This window comes from Mobula hypostoma, chromosome 2 (assembly GCF_963921235.1).
Source record: "Mobula hypostoma chromosome 2, sMobHyp1.1, whole genome shotgun sequence".
Taxonomy (NCBI): Eukaryota; Metazoa; Chordata; class Chondrichthyes; order Myliobatiformes; family Myliobatidae; genus Mobula; species Mobula hypostoma.
In genome coordinates this window covers 109,911,693-109,937,756 of record NC_086098.1, presented here as the reverse complement: position 1 = coordinate 109,937,756, position 26,064 = coordinate 109,911,693, and the positions used below count along the sequence as shown (strand labels likewise).

General features: G+C 40.7%; 2 protein-coding genes across 16 annotated transcripts in view; one reads left to right on the top strand and one right to left on the bottom strand.

Moving 5' to 3' along the window:
* The window catches only part of lyrm2 (LYR motif containing 2), a 52,227-nt gene that overhangs the window by 6,000 nt on the left and 20,163 nt on the right, over nucleotides 1–26,064 (top strand). The window contains exon 3 of one of the 2 annotated variants that reach the window (XR_010017007.1): nucleotides 4,688–4,874. Coding sequence is in view for 1 of the 2 variants with exons in the window: in XM_063040388.1 (XP_062896458.1) it covers nucleotides 1,497–1,574 (78 nt within the window). In the remaining variant the exon portion in view is untranslated. Of the gene's footprint in view, nucleotides 1–1,496; nucleotides 4,668–4,687; nucleotides 4,875–26,064 lie in introns of those variants that run through there. The other variant, XM_063040388.1, reaches the window with a different exon arrangement.
* Nucleotides 11,313–26,064, bottom strand: part of ankrd6b (ankyrin repeat domain 6b) — a 198,001-nt gene continuing 183,249 nt past the window's right edge. For 10 of the 14 annotated variants that reach the window (XM_063040383.1, XM_063040376.1, XM_063040375.1 and 7 more), the window contains 4 exons: nucleotides 22,902–23,054; nucleotides 19,980–20,093; nucleotides 17,244–17,559; nucleotides 11,408–15,156 (listed from right to left, as the gene is read on the bottom strand). In XM_063040383.1, coding sequence (XP_062896453.1) covers nucleotides 14,600–15,156; nucleotides 17,244–17,559; nucleotides 19,980–20,093; nucleotides 22,902–23,054 — 1,140 coding nt within the window. In that variant the 3' untranslated portion in view covers nucleotides 11,408–14,599. Of the gene's footprint in view, nucleotides 15,157–17,243; nucleotides 17,560–17,717; nucleotides 17,770–19,979; nucleotides 20,094–22,901; nucleotides 23,055–26,064 lie in introns of those variants that run through there. The other 4 variants (XM_063040384.1, XM_063040385.1, XM_063040386.1 and 1 more) reach the window with 4 other exon arrangements.

The following is a 26,064-nucleotide window of genomic DNA, read 5'->3' as shown; positions in this document are numbered from 1 at the left end:
AATCTAGACCCTTCAGACTTCCATGTGGCCATAATTTGAACTTTTTTGCTAAAAGTTAAAATCACCCTTTTGATTCTTCTGGAGCATTTGTTCAGGTAGTTTGTTACCTTGGCAGCATGTCTGTAATTCTGAGTGTTTTGGGTTCAGTTGTTAATTAGGCAAATAAGATAGACTGACACTCAAGTACAGTATGGTGGGTATATTATATTGACAGAGGTGCCATCCTTCAGCAGGAACATTAAGATGTGGTTTCCTTCAAGCAGATATTAAAGAATGCCCAGATGAATATTTATCCCTTTCTAACACCAAAATATACTTGTATCTTTCTTTTTAAACAATTATAACTGTTTTATTTGTCTGCCTAACGGTGATAGCACTTGGAACGAAATTCACTGGTTATATGGTGTTATTGCTGCGTAATGTTGTGCCAGGTAGGTGCGTGGTGGTGTGGGTGATTTTGTCACAAGAGCCTGTTGGCCATTGGCAAGTCCTGTTCACTGGTTCCTGGATGAGACAGATGGCAGGGAAGCTGCGGTGCCAACGTTGTGAATGATAATTGAACTTCAACTACGAGGGTGATTGATAAGTTCGTGGCCTAAGGTAGAAGGAGTCAATTTTGGCAAACCAAGCACGTTTATTTTTCCTACATTTACACACTTAGTCCAGCAGTTGTGGAGCATACGGATTCCTTCTTTGTAGAAGTCGGCGTCTTGGACCTCCAGAAGTGGTCCACAGCAGGGATGATTGATAAGTTCATGGCCTAAGGTAGAAGGAAACGAGTTATTAACTTCAAACTTTCTGCATTTTCACTCGAAGAGTTGAACTGCACGTGCATGTAACAAGAGCTGTATAACTCATCTCCTTCTACCCAAGGCCACAAACTTATCAGTCACCCCTGCTGTGGACCACCTAGAGGTCCAAGACACTCTCGTTACATGCACGTGCAGTTCAACTCTTTGAGTGATAATGCAGAAAGTTTGAAGTTAATAACTCATCTCCTTCTACCTTAGGCCACAAATTTATCAATCATCCCTGCTGTGGACCACTTCTACAAAGAAGGGATCTGTATGCTCCACGACTGCTGGACTAAGTATGTAAATGTAGGAGGGGACTATGTTGAAAAATAAATGTGCTAATTTTCTAAAATTGACTCCTTCTACCTTAGGCCAGGAACTTATCAATCACCCCTCATATTTTCTTACGTCTAAGAAGGCCATTTTGCTGATCAAGTTTCTGCTGGCAAACAGGGTCAATCTCATTCTTCCACTAATTTTCCCTGTAAGTGAATTTGCAAATTCTGCACAGTCAGCACCAAAGATCAAGATTGAACCCAGATCTCTGGGGCTGTGAGACATTTTGCATGACTGTATACTGCAGATTTCTTCTGAATGGATGACATTTCCTAAAACCTGCTTTGATGATATCTGTAAAGGATGACATTTATTTAATTCTTGTCAGTTCATGTACTAAATGTTGTTTGGTTTTTCATCATTAAGGATACAATACGGATGATGCTGACCCATGGAAATCTACAACTGCAGGAGCTGGAGAAAATGCTTCGATTAGCAAAATGAAAGAAAGAACTTTAAAATGACTTAAATGAAATTTTACATTACTCGTCGTTCTCTTCAGGCCTGTTAAAACAACCATTTCAAATGGCTTGTGATCATTCCGCTGGATGTGGAATTTTATACTCTCTGGAACATATACTTTGCGAGACTTTGAGACAAATATATGAAGAAACTATACAAGACTAATTTTTAGAGGTTTCACTTTGTTTGCGTTGAAAATGGATGTTATTCAACAACCTTTTGATCAGAGCCACCTACAGATATTTATTAGGAAGGAAATTTTACTAAATTATTCAGAGGGCTGTGTATTAACACATTGGTCTTTGGACTGAATGGAAAATTAACACTAGTAAATGACTGCACAAATCTGGGCTGCTGTGCTAGGTAGTATTTACAAGCAGCAAAACAGAACGATGTGTTTGAGGTATACCTTCTGTGCAAAATGCATGGATTCTAAAGGGATTATTTCTGTGCAACCTTCATTAGGTTTCTGTTTTTATTGTCTCTTGAACATGAAAAGTGCAAAGTTGAAAATATTATTGTACCGAGTGTTTTAATTTTAAGTGGATACATTGATTTCTCCAGCCATGGCTTTTGTGCATTCTGTAGCATGTGTGTAATTATATAGTCCTGCATCTGAATTGTCTTATGTCTCCAGCTAAAGGGGAGCTATGGTTTTTCATATTGTGAAATCATTACACAAATGTATCAGGTCCTTGTATGTGCAAAGAAGTTCAGGACTTACTTCAGATTTCAGGGTAATTCATCTTTGAAGTTTGGTTCATAGATGTTAAGGGCCTTGCAAATGTCATGATGGTCCAGTAAGGTTTGATCTTCACCACTTGCAATGTGGAGGGATATTGTTATCTCACACTAGTTTGTGGCTCCTGTTTTAACTTATTTAAGAGATGGTGCAGGTTTACATCGGAGGTGCTTGGGTTGTTCTGGCTTTTAGAAATAGCTTCCTTATAGTTTTATTTTCTAACTAACAAAGATCGCTTTCAGATAATTAAAGGGAAGTTGAAAAGTGGACCACCGATTTATGCTGATTCAATATCCATGGACTAGAGGCTACCTAGATACATTGTGAGATCACAGACGATCAGAATTTTAGTGAAGCTCGCCACAAGAGCTGCACTGTTGCCTCATTTAGCTTATCCACTCTGCTTTGTTCCTGCTCCCGTAGTATTCCAATTCCATTCGCACACTCAAGTTGAGGCCTATCCTGTGGGGCCTCCTTCCTGATTCTGTGACCGACGATCTTTTCCTCAGATCAGCTATTAATACTAGGCTTCATCAAGAACAGTACCCAAGTTGGCTCCATCGAGGGAGATGTCTTCCTTTTTCAAAGAAAGAGGCTTCCTTTCCTCCACCATCCTCATTTCACCAATGTCTGTTCTTACCCCATCCTCCTGCCATGCTACCTTGTCCTCACCTACCACCCCACCAGCCTCCGCGTCCAGTACATAATTCTCCGAAACTTTCGTCACTTCATACTGGATCCCACTACCAAACACATCTACCCCCCCCCAATTCTGCTTTCCGCAGAGATCGCTCCCTACTTGACTCCCTTGTCCATTCGTCCCTCCCCACTGATCTCCCTCCTGGTGAGCACCTGTCCTTGCAAGCAGAACAAGTGTTACACCTGCCCCTGCACCTCCTCCCTCACTACCATTCAGGGCCCCAAACAGTCCTTCCAAGTGAGGCGACACTTCACCTGTGCGTCCCCTTTCTCATGTTATCTTCTTGCCCGCCCATCACCTCCCTCTGGTGCTCCTTCCCTGCTTTCTTCTTTCTTCCTCTTTCCATGGCCTTCTGTCTCTTTCACCAATCAACTTCCTAGCTCTTTGCTTCATCCCTCCCCCTCCAAGTTTCACCTATTGCCTGGTGTTTCTCTCTCCCCTCCCTCCACCTTTCAAATCTACTCTTTAGCTTTTTTTCTCCAGTACTGCTGAAGGGTTTTGACCCAAAACATTGACTACTTTTTGTCCATAGATGCTGCCTGGCCTGCTGAGTTCCTCCAGCATTTTGTGTCTGTTGCTCAGATTTCCAGCATCTGCAGATTTTCTCTTGTTGGAAAATTCCAGTCAAGCCTGCAATATTGGGAGAGTTGTGGCAATGCCAGACATCCCACCCTGCAAAAACTCATTTCAGGGAGGTAGCACCACGGCAACCCCATATCACCCCTCCCTCCTCCCACAGTCAGGGTGTATGTAATACTTTGTTTAGTGATTTTGTCTTATCTGTAAACCAAGTTGGGTATATGCAGAAAGTGTGACATTAAAATATTTACTTATATTATCATGTTTATTCTGTTAAAACTTTAAGCAAGTCTACGAGGAGTTTGGCCTCATCACGTAGGACATCAATACAGTAGCTCCTTAGCAGCCAGCCAGCTAGTTCAAATAATCTTAGCCAAGCTAATGAATGAATAACACCTGTTAAACCCACCATGGGCAATAGAAAAGTCACTGTTGCAAACAATGCAGCGAAAAACAGTGTCATTATTTTTGAGGTCGACTGTAAAGCCCGCCCACAGAGAAAACTGACAGGTTTACTTAGCACAAAGAGAGACCAATCAGGATGCTCGCTCTCGCGCTCCCTCTCCCTCTCAAAAAAATCAATTTCCCTGATATTATATATAATTTCCGGGCATCAGGGAGCCACTATCAATATGCGGGAGACTCCCGGAACTTTGGGGAGAGGTGGGATGTCTGCAATGCTCACATACTTAATCCGGTACATTCTTAATCATTTGTTTTTTTCCCATCCGAAGGTAAGTGAAGACAACTCCACTTGCATTATCCTCTTGTCCTGTGAGAGCAGGCTGTTGTCTTCAGTTGGAACATGGAGAATGTATTCGGGTTCCTTCCTGTAAAAGTTTCAGTTATATACTTATCTCCTGTACCTTTAAATATTATAGTTTATATATATTTCAAATAGTGAGGTGAGTATTTGTTTTGCCATTTCCATCCTTGCACTAAAGCAGCAGAATAAGGCGGCAATATTTCATGAATTGCTCCTTGCAGTCCATGAACAATTTATTTATTAAAGTTCAAAAATACATTTATTATTTATGTATACCATGTACAACCTTGAGATTCATCTTCTTGCAGGCAGCCACAAAACAAAGAAACACAACAGAATTCACGAAAAACTCCAAACCACAAAGGCAGTCAAACATCCGTTGTGCAAAGAAAGGAAGAACAAATCGTGCAAACAATTAAACAAATAATACAGGGAGCATTTACTGCAGAGTCCCCGAAAGTGAGACCACAGCTAAGGAGCCAGTTCATTGCTGAGGTAAGTAGTCTCGCAGAGTAGTGAGCTGAATACAGATTCCTGCTTCACCCTTGACCTTAACACCTTAATCTTTTTAATCTGGTTCAGCGTTTAAGTTGGCTAAACGTCGGTTCGTTGTTTGCTCTCGAGCCTGATCTGCCACTTTAATCTGGTCGGAAGTTTCAATCCATCCCCAAGTCTGCTCCAGCAATGGCCAACACAGCTGTACCTGCATTCTTGAGACCCATCTTGTATTCATCAGAATACCACAGAAACGCCAAATCGTATAGATAGTTCAAAAGCACACCTCTCAGAGGGATACTGCAGGCTACAGATTTGCAATGCTCACAGTGCAGAAAAAGTATACTGTATTTAGTAGATTTGTTAGTAGTTTTGTTAGCTGTCTGCAAAATGTCACTATGTCTTGTCAGCACCATCTTGGAACTTATTAGGTCCTACATTCATGACATGGTAAAGGCACATTATATACACCATATCATAATTGTATCTAGTTTTAATATTTAAAAATGTACAAAATAGACAAAACTTTAAATGTCAACACTGTGGCACAGACTTACAAACTTATTTCATTTCTAAATAACACAATCTTTCTTTTCTGCTTTCTGTGGAAAGTTGTGAATAACCAAATCTACAGAGGTAACAGGTTTTGGAAATTCACTTATTAAAATTCTCATATTCTAGATTTTTAATAAACTGGTATATTTGACTTCTAATATAAAAAAAAATTGAGACAGGGTGTATTTTACATAGCTCCAGTAAAAAATGACAAGATTGTTCTATAACTTGTAAATACAGCCAGTGATCTGAAAGAAAGCAAACCATTTCGAGTAAGTAATTACAGTGAGCTGTGTTAGGCAAAACATGTTGAAAATATTACCAATTGTAGAGCTGCTTTAACCTTAATTGCTACATAAGCTATTAATTTCATACCCACTGGCAGAACAATCTGCCGGCATATTTTCTATTTTTTATTGATTTTCAGCATCTGCTCTTGGCTGGCAAAACTAGCATTTATTACCCATTGGTAACCAACCTTGATAAGGTGGTGGTGAGCTGCTTTTTGAACTGCTACAGTCCTGGCGAAGATGTTCCTGCTGTGTTGTTGGTAGGGAGTTTCAGCAGTTGGACATAAAACTACGAAGAACCCGTGATATAGTTGAAAATTGTGTGCGACATTTGAGATGAACCTGCAGGTCAAGGTTTTCTGTGGATCTGCTCCCCTCACGGTGGTGAAGATTACAGCTTTGGGAAGTGCGATCAGAGTAGACTGGGTGAGTAACATTTAGTGCCCACTGCAGCTGATTTTGGAAGGAATGAATGTTTAGGTGGTGAGCAGTTTGCTTGTCAAACAGGTCCTCATGAACAGCATCTTCTTGAAAATTGTTGGAATTGTATGTGTCTAGGTAAATTGCGATTATTCCATCATGCTCTACCTTGTAAATAGTGGAATGGGCTTAATGTCAAGCAATGAATCTTTGGTCAGAATATACCCAACCCGACCTGTTTTTGTGCCTAGTTCAGTTAACCTGCTCAAATGTGATCTGCACCCACCCAGGATATTGATGATGGGAACTCAGTAATTGTAATGCTACCAAAGATCCAGAGTAGGTGTTTAGACTCTCTCTTGGATATGGCCATTGCCTGGCATGAATGCTACCTGCCATTTATCAGATAGTGTCTGAATTTTGTTAAAGTATTGCCGCATGTAGGCATAGACTACTTCATTTCTGAGAAGTTGTGAATGAAGTTGAATACTGTGCAGTTAAACACATCCAGTTCTCATGGCTTGACAGATGAAGTAGATGAAGACAGTTGGGCCTTGAACACTGCTGTTAGGAACCCCTGCAGTGATGTGCTGAGGCTAATTAACTTCAACAACTGCAACCATTTTTCTTCGTGCACGTTTTTCTTTACTTTGATGCCCATTGCGTCTTTGGGTTGTAAACTAGCTTTACCCTAGATTCACCATCCATACCAGGTTTGTTATATCAAGAACAGTATCTATGAAGCAAAATCCAGTTAAGCCCTTGTCATGGTAACATTGTTGATGCTCACAAACTTGCATCAGTACATTTGGCATTTCCAAAGCTAGACAAGCTGAGAATTCCATCTCCAGAGGTAAAACATAATAGGTTTGAAAACTTTTAGGAACTATTGTTTTAAAAATAGGTAAATTATTATAAATCTACTTACATAACATACTTTTAAAAGTTACATTATGTTCCTCTTGTTGTTAAAATTCTCACATCTGCATTTAGCAGCTATCTGGGACATTATACACATTGTTTGCTCACAGATACAATATAAACGTCACTCAGCTTGTTCCTTCCCTTGACTTATTCCTCACCCAAGAATTAAAATAAACGGTATGAATTTACCAGTCAGGTTATTGTAATTATCAAAATGTTATTGATTAAAACTCTATTGCCATTTGGGTCAGTTATATTCCTATAACACAGGACATGAAAATTCACTATACAGTATTCAGGTGTATTGGATTTGTGCATATCTAAAAATGTCTTTTACTTCCACTATAATACATTTCAGATTACACTTGTTTTCATGACCTTTATTTGTTCATTGAGACAACACTCCAATAATCCAGTATCCACTTTAGTTTGGAAATCCTGATGTTTTGGCATTTGGCAAACTCATTCCTCATGAGCAGTAGTTCCCAAAGTGAGCAATATCCCCCCCTCGAGGGTGGGTGGCAGAGTGAGTTTCTAAGGGGGTGATAGGGGGCACTTGGTAGCGGTGGGAAGCTGAGTGATTACATTTAATTTAAGAAATAAATTACTACTTGTAACCATTTGATTCTCAGTTTCTCATAATTGATTACAATGATCATGTAAATACCTCATCTCTTGCTAACAGCACCATTCTCTCAAGACTTTGCTCAAAACACATTATAGTTGTTGAAAAGCAATGTGGCATTTCTGTATTTGGCATATCAATTCAGCGAGTTGGCCACACTGCAGGTAAAGGCTACACAGGCAGAAAGGGAATGGGTGGCCACTAAACAGTGTAGCAGTAGGCAGGTAGTGCAGGAGTCCCCTGAGGTCATCTCCCTCCTAAACAGATATACTGTTGGGAGAGATGTCTCATCAGGGGAAGGCAGCAGCAGCCGTGTTTATAGCACCATGGGTGGCTCTGCGGCACAGGCGGGAAGGAAAAGGAGTGGGACAGCTATAGTGATAGGGGATTCGATTGTAAGGGGAATAGATAGGCGTTTCTGCGGCCACAAACGAGACTCCAGGAGGGTATGTTGCTTCCCTGGTGCAAGGGTCAAGGATATCTCTGAGCGGCTGCAGGACATTCTGGAGTGGGAGGGTGAACAGCCAGTGGTCGTGGTGCACATAGGTTCCAATGATAAAGGTTAAAAAAAAACGGGATGAGGTCCTACAAGGTGAATTTAGGGAGTTAGGAGATAAACTAAAAAGTAGGACCACAAAGGTAATGATCTCTGGATTACTACCAGTGCCACGTGCTAGTCAGAGTAGAAATAGGAGGATATTTCAGATGAATACGTGGCTTGAAAAATGGTGCAAGGGGGAGGGATTCAAATTTCTGGAGCATTGGAACCAGTTCTGGAGGAGGTGGGACCAGTACAAACAGGACGGTCTGCACCTGGGCTGGACTGGAACCAATGTCCCAGGGGGAGCGTTTGCTACTGTTGTTCAGGAGGATTTAAACTAATATGGCAGGGCGATGGGAACAAGTGCAGAGAGACAGAGGGGTGTAAAATGAGAGTAGAAGCAAAAAGTAGTAAGGTGGAAAGTAAAAGTGGCAGGCCGGCAAATCCAGGGCAAAAATCAAAAAGGGCCACTTTTCAGCATAATTGTATAAGGCCTAGAGTGTTGTAAAAGCAAGCCTGAAGGCTTTGTGTGTCAATGCAAGGAGCGTTCAAAACAAGGTGGATGAATTGAATGTACAGATAGTTATTAATGAATATGATATAGTTGGGATCACAGAAACATGGCTCCAGGGTGACGAAGGATGGGAGCTCAATATTCAGGAGGGTTAGACATGAAAGAAAAGGAGGTGGGGTGGCATTGCTGGTTAGAGAGGAGATTAACACAATAAAAGGGAAGGACATTAGCTGGGAGGATGTGGAATCGATATGGGTAGAGCTGTATCATACTAAGGGGCAGAAAACGCTGGTGGGAGTTGTGTACAGGCCACCTAACAGCAGTAGTGAGGTTGGGGATGGCATTAAACAGGAAATTAGAAATGCATGCAATAAAGGAACAGCAGTTATAATGGGTGACTTCAACCTACATATAGATTGGGTGAATCAAATTGGTAAGGGTGCTGAGGAAGAGGATTTCTTGGAATGTATGCGGGATAGTTTTCTGAACCAACATGTCGAGGAACCAACTAGAGAGCAGGCCATTCTAGACTGGGTATTGAGCAATGAGGAAGGGTTAGTTAGAAATCTTGTCGTGCGAGGCCCCTTGGGTGAGAGTGACCATAATATGGTGGAATTCTTCATTAAGATGGAGAGTGATATAGTTAATTCAGTAACAAAGGTTCTGAACTTAAAGAAGGGTAACTTTGAAGGTATGAGATGTGAATTAGCTAAGATAGACTGGCAAATGATACTTAAAGGGTTGATGGTGGATATGCAATGGCAAGCATTTAAAGATCACATGGATGAACTACAATTGTTCATCCCAGCTTGGCAAAAGAATAAACCAGGGAAGGTAGTGCACCCATGGCTGATAAGGGAAATAAGGGATAGTATCAAATCCAAAGAAGAAACATGCAAATTAGCCAGAAAAAGTGGCTCACCTAAGGACTGGGAGAAATTCAGAGACCAGCAGAGGACAAAGGGCTTAATTAGGAAAGGGAAAAAAGATTATGAGAGAAAGCTGGCAGGGAACATAAAAACTGACTGTAAAAGCTTTTATAGGTATGTGAAAAGAAAAAGATTGGTTAAGACAAATGTAGGTCCCTTACAGTCAGAAACAGGTGAATTGATCTTGGGGAACAAGGACATGGCAGACCAATTGGATAACTCCTTTGGTTCTGTCTTCACTGAGGAGGACATATATAATCTTCTGGAAATAGTAGGGGACCGAGGGTCCAGTGAGATGGAGGAACTGAGGGAAATACATGTTAGTAGGGAAGTGGTGTTAGGTAAATTGAAGGGACTAAAGGCAGATAAATCCCCAGAGCCAGATGGTCTGCATCCCAGAGTGCTTAAGGAAGTAGCCCAAGAAATAGTGGATGCATTAATGATAATTTTTCAAAACTCTTTAGATTCTGGACTAGTTCCTGAGGATTGGAGGGTGGCTAATGTAACCCCGCTTTTTAAAAAAGGAGGGAGAGAGAAATCGGGGAATTATAGACCGGTAAGCCTGACATCGGTGGTGGGAAAATGCTAGAGTCAGTTATCAAAGATGTTACAACAGCACATTTGGAAAGCGGTGAAATCATCAGACAAATTCAGCATGGATTTGTGAAAGGAAAATCATGTCTGATGAATCTCATAGAATTTTTTGAGGATGTAACTAGTACAGTGGATAGGGGAGAAACCAGTGGATGTGGTATATTTGGATTTTCAAAAGGCTTTTGACAAGGTCCCACACAGGAGATTAATGTGCAAACTTAAAGCACACGGTATTGGGGGTATGGTATTGATGTGGATAGAGAATTGGCTGGCAGAGAGGAAACAAAGAGTGGGAATAAAGAGGATCTTTTCAGAATGGCAGGCAGTGACTAGTGGGGTACCGCAAGGCTCAGTGCTGGGACCCCAGTTGTTTACAATATATATTAATGACTTAGACGAGGGAATTAAATGCAGCATCTCCAAGTTTGCAGATGACACGAAGCTGGGCGGCAGTGTTAGCTGTGAGGAGGATGCTAAGAGGATGCAGGGTGACTTGGATAGGTCAGGTGAGTGGGCAAATTCATGGCAGATGCAATTTAATGTGGATAAATGTGAGGTTATCCACTTTGGTGGCAAGAACAGGAAAACAGATTATTATCTGAATGGTGGCCGATTAGGAAAAGGGGAGGTGCAACGAGACCTGGGTGTCATTGTACACCAGTCATTGAAAGTGGGCATGCAGGTACAGCAGGCGGTGAAAAAGGCGAATGGTATGCTGGCATTTATAGCGAGAGGATTCGAGTACAGGAGCAGGGAGGTACTATTGCAGTTGTACAAGGCCTTGGTGAGACCACACCTGGAGTATTGTGTGCAGTTTTGGTCCCCTAATCTGAGGAAAGACATTCTTGCCATAGAGGGAGTACAAAGAAGGTTCACCAGATTGATTCCTGGGATGGCAGGACTTTCATATGATGAAAGACTGAATCGACAAGGCTTATACACTCTGGAATTTAGAAGATTGAGGGGGGATCTGATTGAAACGTATAAGATCCTAAAGGGATTGGACAGGCTAGATGCAGGAAGATTGTTCCCGATGTTGAGGAAGTCCAGAACGAGGGGTCACAGTTTGAGGATAAAGGGGAAGCCTTTTAGGACCGAGATGAGGAAAAACTTCTTCACACAGAGAATGGTGAATCTGTGGAATTCTCTGCCACAAGAAACAGTTGAGGCCAGTTCATTGGCTATATTTAAGAGGGAGTTAGATATGGCCCTTGTTGCTAAAGGGATCAGGGGGTATGGAGAGAAGGCTGGTATAGGGTTCTGAGTTGGATGATCAGCCATGATCATACTGAATGGCAGTGCAGGCTCGAAGGGCTGAATGGCCTACTCCTGCACCTATTTTCTATGTTTCTATCATGGGAAATCTGGACTGAAGAAATAATGTTATTTCTGGGCCTGACCACGCATTATTGCCATTCACTCTTGTAATCACCCATACTCTAATCATACATTGAGGCAATTCCTGTGAATCTATAGGACATGGCATTCATTGGGGTAAAGTTCAGAATCTGGCCTTTCAAATGGTCTTGACTGCATTTCTTTAGCCCACCGTCTAACCAAGCCCCACTTTATGTACCTTCCTGCAGAGTCAGGGTTTGCCCTATCTTTCCCCTATCGCAGTGCTTGAAGTTGGACCTAAGTAATTGGCTATTAACTATGGTTGTTAATCCATAATGAAAATGGCACAAGCAGACCAAAGAGAAAAGTGTAGACAGTATCATATGGAATATCTGAAATATGGATTTATACAGGCACCAGGCTAACAACAACAGCCAATGTGTCTGTTGTATGGAAAAAGTTTTTTTTCCAAATGAGGCAATGAAACCAGCCAGGCTCCTTGAACATCTGAAGATAATACTATCTGATAAAGCAAACAGGAACCTGTTTTCAGTTACTTCAATGACAGCTTTCAGAAACAGCGAACACTTCAAAACATGTTTGCCACCACTTCACAACAAAGCAGTGATGGTTTGAATGCTTCATACTGTTGCATTGCTTATTGCTAAATCTGGAAAGCTGCATACAATTGGAAAAGAAGCGATTCTGCCTGCAGTAAGGGAGGTTCTGAGTACAGTTTTGCATAAGTCACCAGACCAAATAAAGCGATTCTGCTCAGCAACAACTCAGATGAAATGTCTAAGAATGTGGTAGACACACTGTGCAACAGAATTTGCTTGGCAATTAGATGAGTCAATTTTGCCAGACAACAAACCTTTGCTTCTTGGTTATGTTTGCTTCACAAAAGAGGAAGATATGGTTCAAGGAAGGTTATTTGCAAGGGGGCGAGAAGCAGTATTTCAAGTTGTTGAGCAATTTTTCAAAGAGAAGTATATTCCACTCACCAACATTTTAACTCGTGCGACAGACAGGGCACCACCGTGGAGTTATTACTTTCTTGAAAAAAACTGTACTTAACATTCATTCTGTAATTCACATACAGCATCTTGTCACAAAAAACTTAAGTGATCAACTGTACAGATTATATACTGTTCACAGCGGTAAATAAAATCAAGTCTGCACTCTCAATTCTTGACTACTTCAGAAGATTTGTATTCACAATGATGAACAGTTTGAATGCTTGCAGTTGTGCACAGAATTCAGGTGGCTCTCAAAAGGAAACTGAGACTCTTACTTGTTTATTGAAACTGGTAAGATTCTTTGAAGACTCAAATACTTCAGTCAATAATCAACTCAAGAATATTAGGTTTGACATTGCCTATTTGTCAGAATTATTTGCAAAGTTTAAAGAAGTCAGTCTTCATTTGCAAGGAAATTATGTGAATCTTAAAGTCAAATCAGTCGCCTCCACATTTTTGTCCAAGTTAACCCTATTTAAGGTCAATATTGACTGTCACATCCTTTTCTAATTTCTGAGCCTCTGAGTTGGAAGAGAAAGAAAGAATAGCAGATGATGATCTTTAAATATACTGTGCCCACCTGGGTGAGCTGTAGAGAGATTTCGGGATCTTCTCTCGACCCAAATTCCAGATTGTGGAACAAATCCATTCCTCTACACTTGTAATGAGGAATTGACAGGAAGGATAGAGGAAGAACTGATAATGCTACAAAATAGCTTGGAGCTGAAGCCCAGGTTCAAAACATCATGTCAAAACTTTTGATTGCAAAAAGCTATCCTGCAATATGGGAAAAGGTCAAGATGTTCTTTACTGCCTTTCCAACATAATATTTAACAGAATGCAGTTGCCCAATGTTTTTTCAAACAAAACAGACTGCAAATTACTGGATGTGTGGATTGAGATTCTTTCTGAGTAACATTCAGCCTGATGTTGAGAAGCTGGTATCACTACACCAAGCTCATCCATCTCATTGAGAGGTGAAAAGGCATTGTAGTGAATAGTTAAAAACTACTTGTTCTAATACTGTTGATGAAAATTGTTTTTACTGTAATTAAATAATCGTATTTGTAGCTTTAAATAGATTTGAGTAAGTTTTGCAATTATTTTTCACTGCTTTCTTTCCTTTCTAGTTTTTACGTAATGGTCAAAAGGGGGGGGGGGGGTCCACTGGGTATGTCATTTGGGAGCCAATGGAGGTGGTGATCCAGAAAAGTTTGGGGACTACTCCTCTAGCGTATAGCTAAAATTGGGAATCATACTTCCCATTGCCTTAAAAACACACACATTATATTACAGTGAAGCATGTAAAGAAAGTGAAATACAATTGTAATAGAAAAAGAATACTGGAAATCTCATGCAGTCAGAAAGCATCTGTAGAAAGAGAAACAAGTTAGTCTTGGAGCAAAGAAGGTGGTAGATAATAATGGACATTTCTCTGATAGCATGAAATAATAAGGTTAAGGAGCTTTTTTCTGTGTAATGTTAGATAAATTGACAATATAAAAGAAGGCAAGAAAAAAATAACTAGTTCTCAAAGAAAGAGCAAGTTGTCCAAAGCTGGATTATCCAAGGGTGCTACATTATTATAATTTAAGAAATGCTGAGGAATATGATTTGCATTGCTGGAATGTGCTAATACAGGTTTACAATTATACAAACTTCTACACTTGCCATCAGTAACTATTTACTAATGTGCCCTATTCAAAGTCTTAAATCTATCATCAATATCTTGACTTTGTGCATCATTTTAACACAGTGAGGCCCTAACCTATTTCAATATATTACAGGATAGTGAAATGTTAAATCGAAGTCAGATTTAATCTTTCATACAACAATATAACAAATCTAGAGAAAACATGCATTATTTTAATGCAAGGCTTAAACTCGGTGAAAGTCCACATAATAGTATTAGAGAGGAGGAATGTTGATAGTGGAATCTTCATTCAACAGGAAGATTTGTCTTTTACTGGCAACTGCTAGCTCTCCTTCTGCACTTTTGTCCTCAGTTTCTGTAGTTCTTCTTCCAAACTTTTAATTTGTTCAAGCAAAGCAACTTTATCTTGATTTGCTTTCTGATCTGCTTGATATCTTGCCTCTTCAATCTTCCTTTCGTACCATTTTTCCATCTGTGTGGAAACTGCCTCAAAAAAATACTGAGTGATTTCAAGTACTGGAGAGCTGTCCTTGATTTGCGTGGTGGGCTGGCCCATGCGGTGGGAAGCAGAGGTGTGTGTGCTGCTCTGGTTTTGCTTGTGCCTTGCACTCAGAGATTTTTTAGTTTGAGTGCTTTTGTTTTGATTGCATCGTCCAAGAGGCTGGCCACTTATTGCTTGGTCAGTTAAACCTGAGTCTTCATGAGCAGTTTGAAACTTTACGTGCCCAGATTTGACCACAGGCTGCTCCAAAGATGGAAACTCGTGATGTATTTTAGCAGCAAGAGAAGAGGCTCTTTCCTTTGGTCTAACCACTGGAGAAGTTGCCTGAGGCACATTTGAGGAAGAACTGTAAACAGTCATAGCATGTTGTGTTGTTCCTGTAGGAAAAAAAATTAAGTCACAAACACAGTCTAATTAAAACAATTGCTTTCAGTTACAAATAAGGAAAGATATTTCTTCAGTTTCAATATAATTTATGAACTATTACTGTTAGAAACTTTTCATAATGTGGAACTGAATTCATATACATACTGAAGAATGTGCTCTCTGCTTACACAGTTCATTGTTATGGTGAAATACTTCTAATTTTGTTGGAAAAATATTTTTTAAACAAATTGGTATCCCCTGATATCCCCAAATTGTGGACTGTTTTATGTAAAAATTCAATTACTGTTCCTTGAACTTGACTATCCCTTTCTATATCAGGTTCCTTATTTCTGTTAAAATGGGGAAGCATAACTCAAGACTAATTGATCTGTGATATTGCTCTAATAGGTTCGTCCTTGAATCCAATGCAGAAAATTATTTTTTATATCGAGTGCATGAATTACACTGAAATCTTAAAAGATAGAACAGGCCAGAAATCTAACCTCATCACAGCAGAGGCAGAGATTGGCTCCATTAGAAGTCCTAATTCCTGCTATTAATAACATGGCAGTTTATGGAGTCCTGCAGAAATTATGCCAGACAGGTTTTTGTGATCAAGGATACTTAAGAACCTGTTGCACTTGAGAGCCATTAGGAGGGTCCAGGTCCTTCCGATATAGAAGCCATAAAGGAGAGGACAGAAGGCCGTGGAAGAAAGAAAAGGGGGAGGAGCACCAGAGGGAGGTGATGGGCAGGTAAGGAGATAAGAAGAGAGGGGGAAATGGGAATGGTGAAGGAGAGGGTGTGTGTGTGGGGGGGGCATTACCAGAAGTTCAAGAAGTTGATGTTCATGCCAGCAGGTTGAAGTCTACCCAGATGGAATACAAGGCGTTGTTCCTCCAACCTGAGTGTGGCCTCATCGTGACAGAGGAGGCCATGAACTGATATGTCGGAATAGGAATGGGAAGTGGAATTAAAATGGGTGGCCACTGGGAGATCCCGCTTTTTCTGGCGGATGGAGCATAGGTGCTCAGCGAAGCGGTCTCCCAATCTACGTCATGTCTCAGCGATATACTGGAACCCATACTTGGAACACTGGATACAGTAGATGACCCCAGCAGACTCAAAGGTGAAATGTCGCCTCACCTGGAAGGACTGTATAGGGTCGTGAATGGTAGTGAGGGAAGAGGTGTAGGGGCCGATGTAGCACTTGTTCCACTTGCAAGGATAAGTGCTGGGAGGGAGATCAGTGGGGAGGGATGAATGGACAAGGGAGTGATCCCTGTGGAAAGCAGAAAGTGGAGGGGAGGGAGACGGTGAAAGTTAGAGAGAATTTCCGTGGAGGCTGGTGGGGTGGTAGGTAAGGCCAAGAGGAACTCTATCCCTGGAGGGGTGGCGGCAGATGTGCACAAAGTGGAAGAGATGTGCTTGAGGGCAGTGTTGTTGGTGGAGGAGGGAAAGTCCCTTTCTTTGAAGGAGGTCATCTCCTTAGTTCTGGAATGAAAAGCCTCATCCTGAGAGAAGATGCGGCAGATTAAAGACGAATTGAGAGAAGGGGATGGCATTTTTACAGGTGACAGGGTAGGAAGAGGTATAGTCCAAGTAGCTGTGAGAGTCAGAAGGTTTATAATAGATATAAGTAGATAGGCTGTCTCCAGAGATCGAGAAAGGAGAGAGAGGTGTCAGAAATGGACCAGGTAAATTTGAGGGCAGGGGGGAAGTTGGTGTTGATGAAGTCGACGAGCTCCACGTGGGTGCAGGAAGCAGTTGTCGATGTAGCTAGTTAAAGTTGGGGGGTGATACCAGTGTGGAATACAGACTACTCCATATAGCTGACAGAAAGGCAAGCAAAGCTGGAACCCCTGGCCACACCTTTTGTTTGAAGGAAGTGGGAGGAGCCGAAGGAGAAACTATTAAGATTGAGGACAAGTTCTGACAGATAGAGGAGAGTGGTGGTGGAGGGGAGCTGGTTGGGTCATGTGTCTAGAAAGAAATGTAGAGCTTTGAGGCGTTTCTGGTAGGGGACAGAGGTGTATAGGGACTGGACATCCACAGTGAAAATACTTTTTCTGTAGGATTTGGGGCTGTAGATTTGTACCTGATGGAAAATCACCTTGAGTGACAAGGTGCTGTCTGCCTGATGTCTCATCCGAGGACTGGACTTTAGCACTTCCTGATTCTTCCGACAAGCTAATGCAGGGCTGCTGATGTTGTTCTCCAAGCTGATGTATGACAGGATAGGTCTGGAAATCCTTATGATCCCTGTTGGTTTGGATGGTATCAGTGTTACCAGTCTCTGGCAGGTCCTCACCATCAAGTGCTGTAGATTTAGACATCAGTTCTCCTGACAACTTGTGCTCAAGGTATTGGAGCTTGGATGAAAACCATGATTTCACATCATCAAACATTAATGCCTACAGAGAGATAAAATTAAGCAGGTAGAATGTTGGTATTTAATGGTTAAATGTAAGTATCATTTGTTCAACTAGAGAAGGAAAACTGCATTATATAATTTGGATTGGCCTGGAATTTCATGGCAGAAGAGAGTCACCTGTGCTGACTGTTCACCTACCTGTTAAACTCATTGTGTGGATGTCCCATTGCCAACTTCCATCAGCAAGTCCCTGCAAAGCGCAGAGGACATTAATCCAATCTCTTAAAAAGAGCAGTACAAACCCCTCACAGAAATGTTGCACAATAAGCTATTTTAAGCTATACTCCATTTAAATGAGAGAAAACATTAAAAAAAAAGTTTCCCTGATATTCAATATCTTTCCCAGAACTTCGTGAATTTTGTGTTGTACAGTGTGAGGACTGTTGTGACAGAACACAACTTGTAAACCCCTGTGGCACTTATATAAGGAGTCTGTATGTTTCTAAAAAGCATTTAGATTTTAAATAGAATGTAAATAGAATGGTGTGTAAAGATAATGATAAATACATTGTAAACAGTCCAGTTTTAAGGGGGTTGCATGATCTGGAAAACACAGATTTACCAATAATGTGGAAAAGCAATTTAGGGCAGCTTACTCAAACTATAACTGAAGAATAGATAAAGATCTGCATCACCAGGATGAGATGAAAGAGCAATATCCAATCAGGAAATGCTTCCAGAGTTTACAAACCAGTCTGTTCCCTCAGAGATGCCTGAGGTCCATTGAAGGAGGCAAGAATACGTGGGCTCATTTTGTTTTCCCAGCATCCACATTGTAAAAAGATATAATTTGAATCGCAGCAACATTAGTTAACTTTGCTGCATATTTCCAATTGTACCTGCTCAATCAGAATCTGCTTTACTAATAGTCATATAGTGTGAAAACAGGCCCTTCAACCAAACTCATCCTCAAGAAAGGAGAAGCCTATTTAAGCTTGTCCCATTTTCTGGCATATGACCCGTATCTGTCTAAACCTTTCCTATCCATATAACTATACAAATGTTTCCTAAATATTGTGCCCACCTCCACCACATCCTTTGGCAACTTGTTCTATATACACACCATTCTGTGTGGAAAAACTTGCCCTTCTGATCCCTTTAAATCGACTTGGCCTCAGTAGCTCCAGCCAAAAGACCAGGAAACACAATGGTTCTTGAGTTTCTAGGACATGAGGCGGCCTCTTAAGCAAGCTGCACTGCCATAATAGGTCCATGGGGAACCTTTCTCCACCTCTCCTTGTCTCCAATGAGCAGACAGGTCATGATATCTTTGGAACATTGTTATGAAGGCAGATTTGAACAATGATGCATATGCTGACAGCAGAATCTGTGCCTAGTGGCTGTGGGAACACAGAGGTCATGGTATCAAATCTGAAGACTCCAAGAGATTTTAACAAAACCTCCAGAAGACAAGGAATGTATTTTCCACATATGTGGCCAACACCCATAGGTCAAGTGTGAAATCATAAATAACATGCACTGATTGATCCAAGTCTTCTTCTCTAGAGGGACGAACACAGACTTTCCAGCTTCTGAGTAAATGTTGCTTCCTATGCAGTGGTGTAAATAAAATAAAAAATTTCAATGGTAATAATTATGCCTGGATCAGACTTGGAGATCTCTTCAGAAACAGAGGGGTTCCTTGTGTCAATACAGGACCAGGTGATTAGCACAAAAAATATAAAAAATGCATAATAAAAGACCAACAAACTCAAGATAATAACTACAGAAAATACCAAGAGAAACCAGAAACAATACAACACATTATAGGATCCTGCTGCAGTTTAACTCAATCTGATTACTTGCACAGTCACAATCAAGTGGCAAATATCATTCACCAAAACCTTGCTTTAAGATACAAACTCATAAAACACACCATACCTTACTATAAATACAAGCTTGATCCTGTTTTAGAGTCAGTATCCTACAAATGATATTATGCCTGATTTATTATTACAGATAAGACAATCCATAATAACCATTTGGATAGATTAGAGGATATAGAAGCAAGAGCCCCTTACTTAAGAGATATATCCATTCTAAACACATATAGCATACAGAAATAAGTGAAAGACACCAGAAATATGCTGAGTTAAAAGAGGAAACCGGAAGACTATGGAACATGAATAGGGCAGACACTGCCTCGAAAGTAATATCTACATCTGGTAGCATCCTATACAATAGCATTAACAATTAGGGCCACAATACTAAGAACCACTAAAATAGTCTCAAAGTTCCTAGCAATTGAAAAATGAGTGTGCTTGTCTATGCCCATACCTAAGGTTTTACCAGCTTGAACTGAGAGGGAAAAAAATAATGAAAGTCCTCAGCTTTGAACAAATAACCTTGTTCTCAATTTTAGGTTGTGATATTATTGATGATCAAGAGATGTGGTTCTACCTGACGTCTGTCTCCCTCAAGTCGCTCCAGTGCCGCACGCTGGTCAATGCGGTGCAGGCATTCGGTCCGCTCGACTGAAATCCGTTCAGATGTTAACTTTTCTAAGACTCTGATCTGAGGTTGAAATTCAAAACATAGAATAAAGCTTCTGTGCATATTTATACAATGCTAAATCTTAACTCTATTTTGATTGCAGGAAAACTGGATAAATCTTTTTCAGGAAAATTGGAATTATCAGCAGATAAATCAATATTAGCTTTATTGTATTTGTTTATTGTAATATAACAAATAAATATTTGCCAGTAAAATGCAGTTAGAAGATACAAGACACTTGTTAAGTCATTGATATCATGCACAGATTGCTGCTGGAGAGAAATATCAGATTCATATACCGGTAACATTTATGAAACATTAAAGCTGTGATCCTTCATCATGGGAAATAAAGGAATGAAAGAGGTATTTTCCTCATTGCAGTATGGGGAAATAGTCTGAACAGATACATAAGAGAGTGGTGTTCTTTACCCTAGTATCAACGCATCATGTTCCAAATAAGACAGAAATTCTACCTCACAACACAGATTTTCATAAGCTACATGACTCAATTTAACTATGTTTTTGATAAAATTCTATCAGATACTTTGTAAACTGCTGGTGCTTTTCTAGACATTCAGTCCTGTTTCTCCATGCATATGACAGACATGTACACAGAGTGTACTAGGTATAGGCAAAAGCAATAAACAACATACAAGAGTAGTCTACTGGCCATATAAGGTGCCGACTTTGAACACTGGCATATTGCACCAGTCTTTTGTTCTATTTGAGACCATTGTATCCAAATGTTGTTATGTTAGATAGATTATCTGAATGTGTGCTGCAGTTGCTCTGTAGATCACATACGAGCTGCTTTTTAGATGTGTAAACTGATCAAGGGATATTTTACCTGGGCCCGCACGTAAGTGCAATTACGAAGAATGCATAGCAGCACCTTGGCTTCCTTAGGAGGTTGCAAAGATTCGTCATGACTTCTAGAACTTTGACAAACTTCAGTAGATGTGTGGTGGAGAATATATTGACTGGCTGCATCACAGTCTGGTAGGGAAACACCAATATCCTACAAAATGTAGTGGGTACGGCCCAGTTCATCAAGGGTAAAGCCCTCCTCACCTTTGAGCACATCTACATAGAGCACTGTTGCAGGAGAACAGCACCTATCATCAGGGACCCCACCACCCAGGATACCACTTTTCTCGTTGCTTCCATCAGGAAGCTGGTACAGGAAACTCAGGACTCCCCACCAAGTTTAGGAATAGTTACTACCCCTCAACCAACAGACTCTTGAACAAAAGGGGATAACTACACTCAACGTCATTTGCCCCAGCATTGAAATGTTCCCACAACCCATGGATCACTTTCTTTCTTTTCCAATATTTTTATTAATTTACATATAAGAATACAGAGTACAGGAAAAAAAATCAATACATTATACTAAATCACACATAAAGACTCCTTATCCTATATTCATACAAGTTAATCAATTTGTAACATTGAAATATAGTAATTTTATTATATAAAAAAAATCTAACCCACTACCAAGACCGAAGCTGATTAGTAAAGAAAAGGTCTCACTTTCTCTTCATTGGTGAGACCCGACATAGATTGGGGGACCGCTTTGTTGAGTGTCTTTGCTCCATCCGCAACAAGCAGGATTTCCTAGTGGGCAACCATTTTAATTCCTATCTCCATTTCCATTTCAACATGTCAGTCGATAGCCTCCTCTACTACCACAATGAGGCCTCTCTCAAGTTGGAGGAGCAACACTTTATATTGTGGCTGAGTAGCCACCAACCTGATGGCACGAGCCATCAAGGTTCTCCAACTTCTGTGAATTTCTTGCCCTTTTCTCTTTTTCTATTCTTCATCCTGGCTTCTCACTTGCATATCACCTCCCTTCGGTGTCCCTCCTCCTTCCCTTTCTCGCATGCTCCACTCTCCTCTCCTATCAGATTAGTTCTTCCTCAGCCCTTTATCTTTTCCACCTATCGCCTCCCAGCTTCTCACTTTGTTTCCCTCCCCCACCACCTATAACCTCCCAGTTTACACCCATTTCCCTTCCAGTTCTGATTAAGAGTCTTGGCCCAAAAGGTAAACTCTTTATTCCTTTCTGCAGATGCTGGCTGACTTGCGACAGAATGTACCCGTGTATATTTTTCAGCTCAGGTGACTTCAGTCCTTTGCTGTGCAGCAAGGACTGTTGATGTCTTTTATTAAATTTCATTTTCAATTCCTACTTGCAAAGGACATTAGCCTTGAAATTTTAATATGCGCGGAAGAATGAATGTTGTTTCATGAATCAGAGGGGCTGGGAGGATTTTGAGCCAGTTATTGGGTGAGACCTCGGGCTAGGAATTTTACCCAATGAACTGCACTTGGTAGAATTGACAAGGGTAGGTGGAAGCCAGATAGGAGAGATTTGGTTCACTACTTAAACAATTGCTAACATGGAAACAAAGACATAAATGGTGAGGTAGAATATGTGTAAATATTTCCGGCTAATTGAGAGTAGCTATTAATTAGAACAGGATTGAAGTTGGATTTAGCTGCTGCTCGTTACCAGATGATTTGAGTCAGTGTTAAAGGTTGTAGAAAGCCAGTGTAGTTTCAGTTAATTAGTATCAATCTCTTTCCAGTTTCATACATAAAACACCTAATCACCACAGTGCATTCTCTAAATCCTAGCAGTCGGCGTTAATTCCGAAGCTGGAGCCAAACTACACAGGTGATGACTCTCAGATTGCCAGGGGCCTGATTTTATTTCAGATAAGATCAGACATTAGTATTTAAATTATGAAATTAGAAAAGTAATGTTAATACTTTAGGCCAACAGGCTTAAAAAAAATCTGAATCTGTATAGAGAATGCTTACCTCATGTTTATTCCTTCTTTCCAGTTCTCCAAGTTTTGTATTTAACTTTCCTTGCACAATCTCCAGTTCTGCTTTTATTTCTTCCTTTGTAGCTTCAAGGCGATTCTCTAATTTATTGATCAAAGGTTCACAACGGCAGCCATTGATGGGGGCCTGAACAATAATTGCAACATGTTTATGTAGTATCTTTATTGTAGTAAAAAGATGAAAATGTAGTTCAGGAAGCATTACCAAACAAATAAGGACATAAAGCAGCAAATACACAGATAACAGAACAAGGCCAAAAGTTTGGGTGAAAAGATAGACTTTAAGCAGGCACCTCACAGCACAGCAGAGATACCAGCAACAATATATCCACGTAAAATCCTTCAATCCATGGGAAGATCAGTGTTCTCATTCAGGCCAACAGCATTTAGACCATAAGACATAGCAGCAGAATAAGGCCATTTGGCCTTTTGAGTCTGCTGTGCCACTTAATCATCGTTGATTCTTTTTTCCCCTCCTCAGCCCTACTCCCCGGGCTCCTCGTAACCTTCGATGCCATGTCCAATCATGAACCGATCAATCTCTGCCTTAGATACACCCAACGACCTGGCCTCAACAGCTGCCTGCATCAACAAATTCCACTAATTCACCACCCCCTGGCTAAAGAAATTTCACCGCATCTGTTTTAAATGGATGCCCCTCTATCCTGAGGCTGTGCTCTCTTGTCCTGGACTCCCCCACCATGGAAAATATCCTTTCCACATCTACTCTGTCTAGGACTTTCAACATACAAAAGGTTTCAATGAGATCTCCCCTCATCCTTCTAAATTCCAGTGAGTACAGATGCAGAGCCAAAAAATGTTCCTCATATGGTAACTCGTTCATTCCTGGAATCATCCTTGAGAAACTCCTCTCAACCAGCTCCAATGTCAACACAACTTTTCTTCGATAAGGAGCCCAAAATTGTTCACAGTACTCAAGGTGAGTCCTCACCACCTTATTAAGCCTCAGCCTCACATCCCTGCTCTTATATTCCAGATCTCTTCAAATGAATGCTAACATTACATTTGCCTTCCTTACCACTGACTCAGCCTGCAAGTTAACCTTCAGGGTGTTCTGCACAAGGACAAAACATTTATTTCTTCTAACAAAGTGCATGATTGATTTTTTAACATTGTATTTCATCTGCTGCCTTCTTGCCCACTCTCCTAATTTGTCTAAGTCCTTCTGCATCCTACCTGTTTCCTCAACAATACCTGCCCCCCAGCAATCTTCATATCATCTGCAACTTGGCAACAAAGCCATCTATTCCATCTTCTAAATCATTGATGTACAGCATAAAAAGCAGTCCCAACACCGATCCCTGTGGAACACCACTAGTCACTGGCAGCCAACCAGAAAAGAATCCATTTATTCCCACTCGCTGCCTTCTACCAAGTATACAACATCCGTTGCATCCGCCTTATCTATCCTACTTGTAATGTCAAGGAATTCCAACAGGTTCATCAGGCAAGATTTTCCCTTAAGGAATCCGTGCTGACTTTGTCCTATCTTGTCCTGTGTCACCAACTACTCCATCGCCTCACCCTTAGCTTTTAACTCAACATCCTCCCAACCACTGAGATCAGACTAACTATTCTATAATTTCCTTTTGACTGCCTTCCTCCTTTCTTAAAGAGTGGAGTGTCATTTACAACTTTCCAGTCCTCAGGCACCATGCCGGAGTCCAATGATTTTTGAACGATCATTACTAATGCCTCCACGACCTCCACAGCTACCTCTTTCAGAACTCTTGGGTGGAGTTCATCTGGTCAGGGTGACTTATGTACCCCTTGGTGTTTCAGCTTTTTGAGCAAAATTCTCCCTTGTAATATTAACTGTACTCATTTCTCTTCCCTCATACCTTTCAATATCTGGCACACTGCTAGTGTCTTCCATAGTGAAGACTGATGCAAAATACTCATTTAGTTCATCTGCCGTCTCTTTGTCCCCATTATTTCTCCAGCCTCATTTTCTAGCGGTCCTTTATCCACTCTCATCTCTTTCATTTTTCACATACTTGAAAAAATCTTTTGCTATCCACTTAGATATTGTTTGCTAGCTTGCTTTCATATTTCATCTTTTCCCTCCTAATGACTCTTTTAGTTGCTTTCTGTAGGTTTTTTAAAGCTTCCCAAGCACTGCCTTCCTGTTAATTTTTGCTTTGTTGCATGGCTTCTTTACTGTGCATTAGCTTTGACTTCCCTTGTTGGCACAGTTTTACTATTTTGCCATTTGAGTATTTCTTCATTTTTGGAATATACCCGTCCTGCATCTTCCTCATTTTTCCCAGAAACTCATGCCTTTGGTGCTCTGCTCTCATCCCTGCCAGCAACTCCTCCCAATTTACTTCGGCCAACTGCTCTGTCATACCACTGTAATTTGCTTTACGCCACTGAAATACTGCTACATCAGACTTTACTTTCTCCCTATCAAATTTCAAGCTGAACACAATCATATTGTGATTTTACTGCCTCCTAAGGGTTCTTTTACCTTAATCTCTCTCATCACCTCTGATTCATTACTAACACCCAATCCAATATAGCTGATACCCAAGGAGGTTCAACGACAAACTGCTCTAAAAAACCATCTCATAGGCATTTAATAAACTTACTCTCTTGAGATCTATAACCACCCTGATTTTCCCAATCGACCTGCATGTTGGAATCTTCCATTACTATTATAACATTGCCCTTTTGACACACCTTTTCTATTTCCCACTGTAATCTGTGGTTCACATCCCAGCTACTGCAGGGAGGCCTGTATATAACTGCCATCAGGGTCCTTTTATCCTTGTAGTATCTTAACTCAACCCAGAAGGATTCAACATCTTCCGATCCTATGTCAAATCTTTCTACTGATTTGATGTCATTCTTTACCAGCAGAGCTACACCAGCCCCTCTGCCTACCTTCCTATCCCTCTGATATATTGTGTATCCTTGGACATTCAGATCTCAACTACAACCATCCTTCAGCCACAATTCAGTGATGGCCACAATATCACACCTGACAATCTATAATAGTGCAACAAGATCATTCACCTTACTTCTTATACTCTGTGCATTGAGAGATAACACTTTGAGAGCTGTATTTGTTACCCTAATGAACTGATACTCACCCTGCTGTCTGCAGTTAGGCC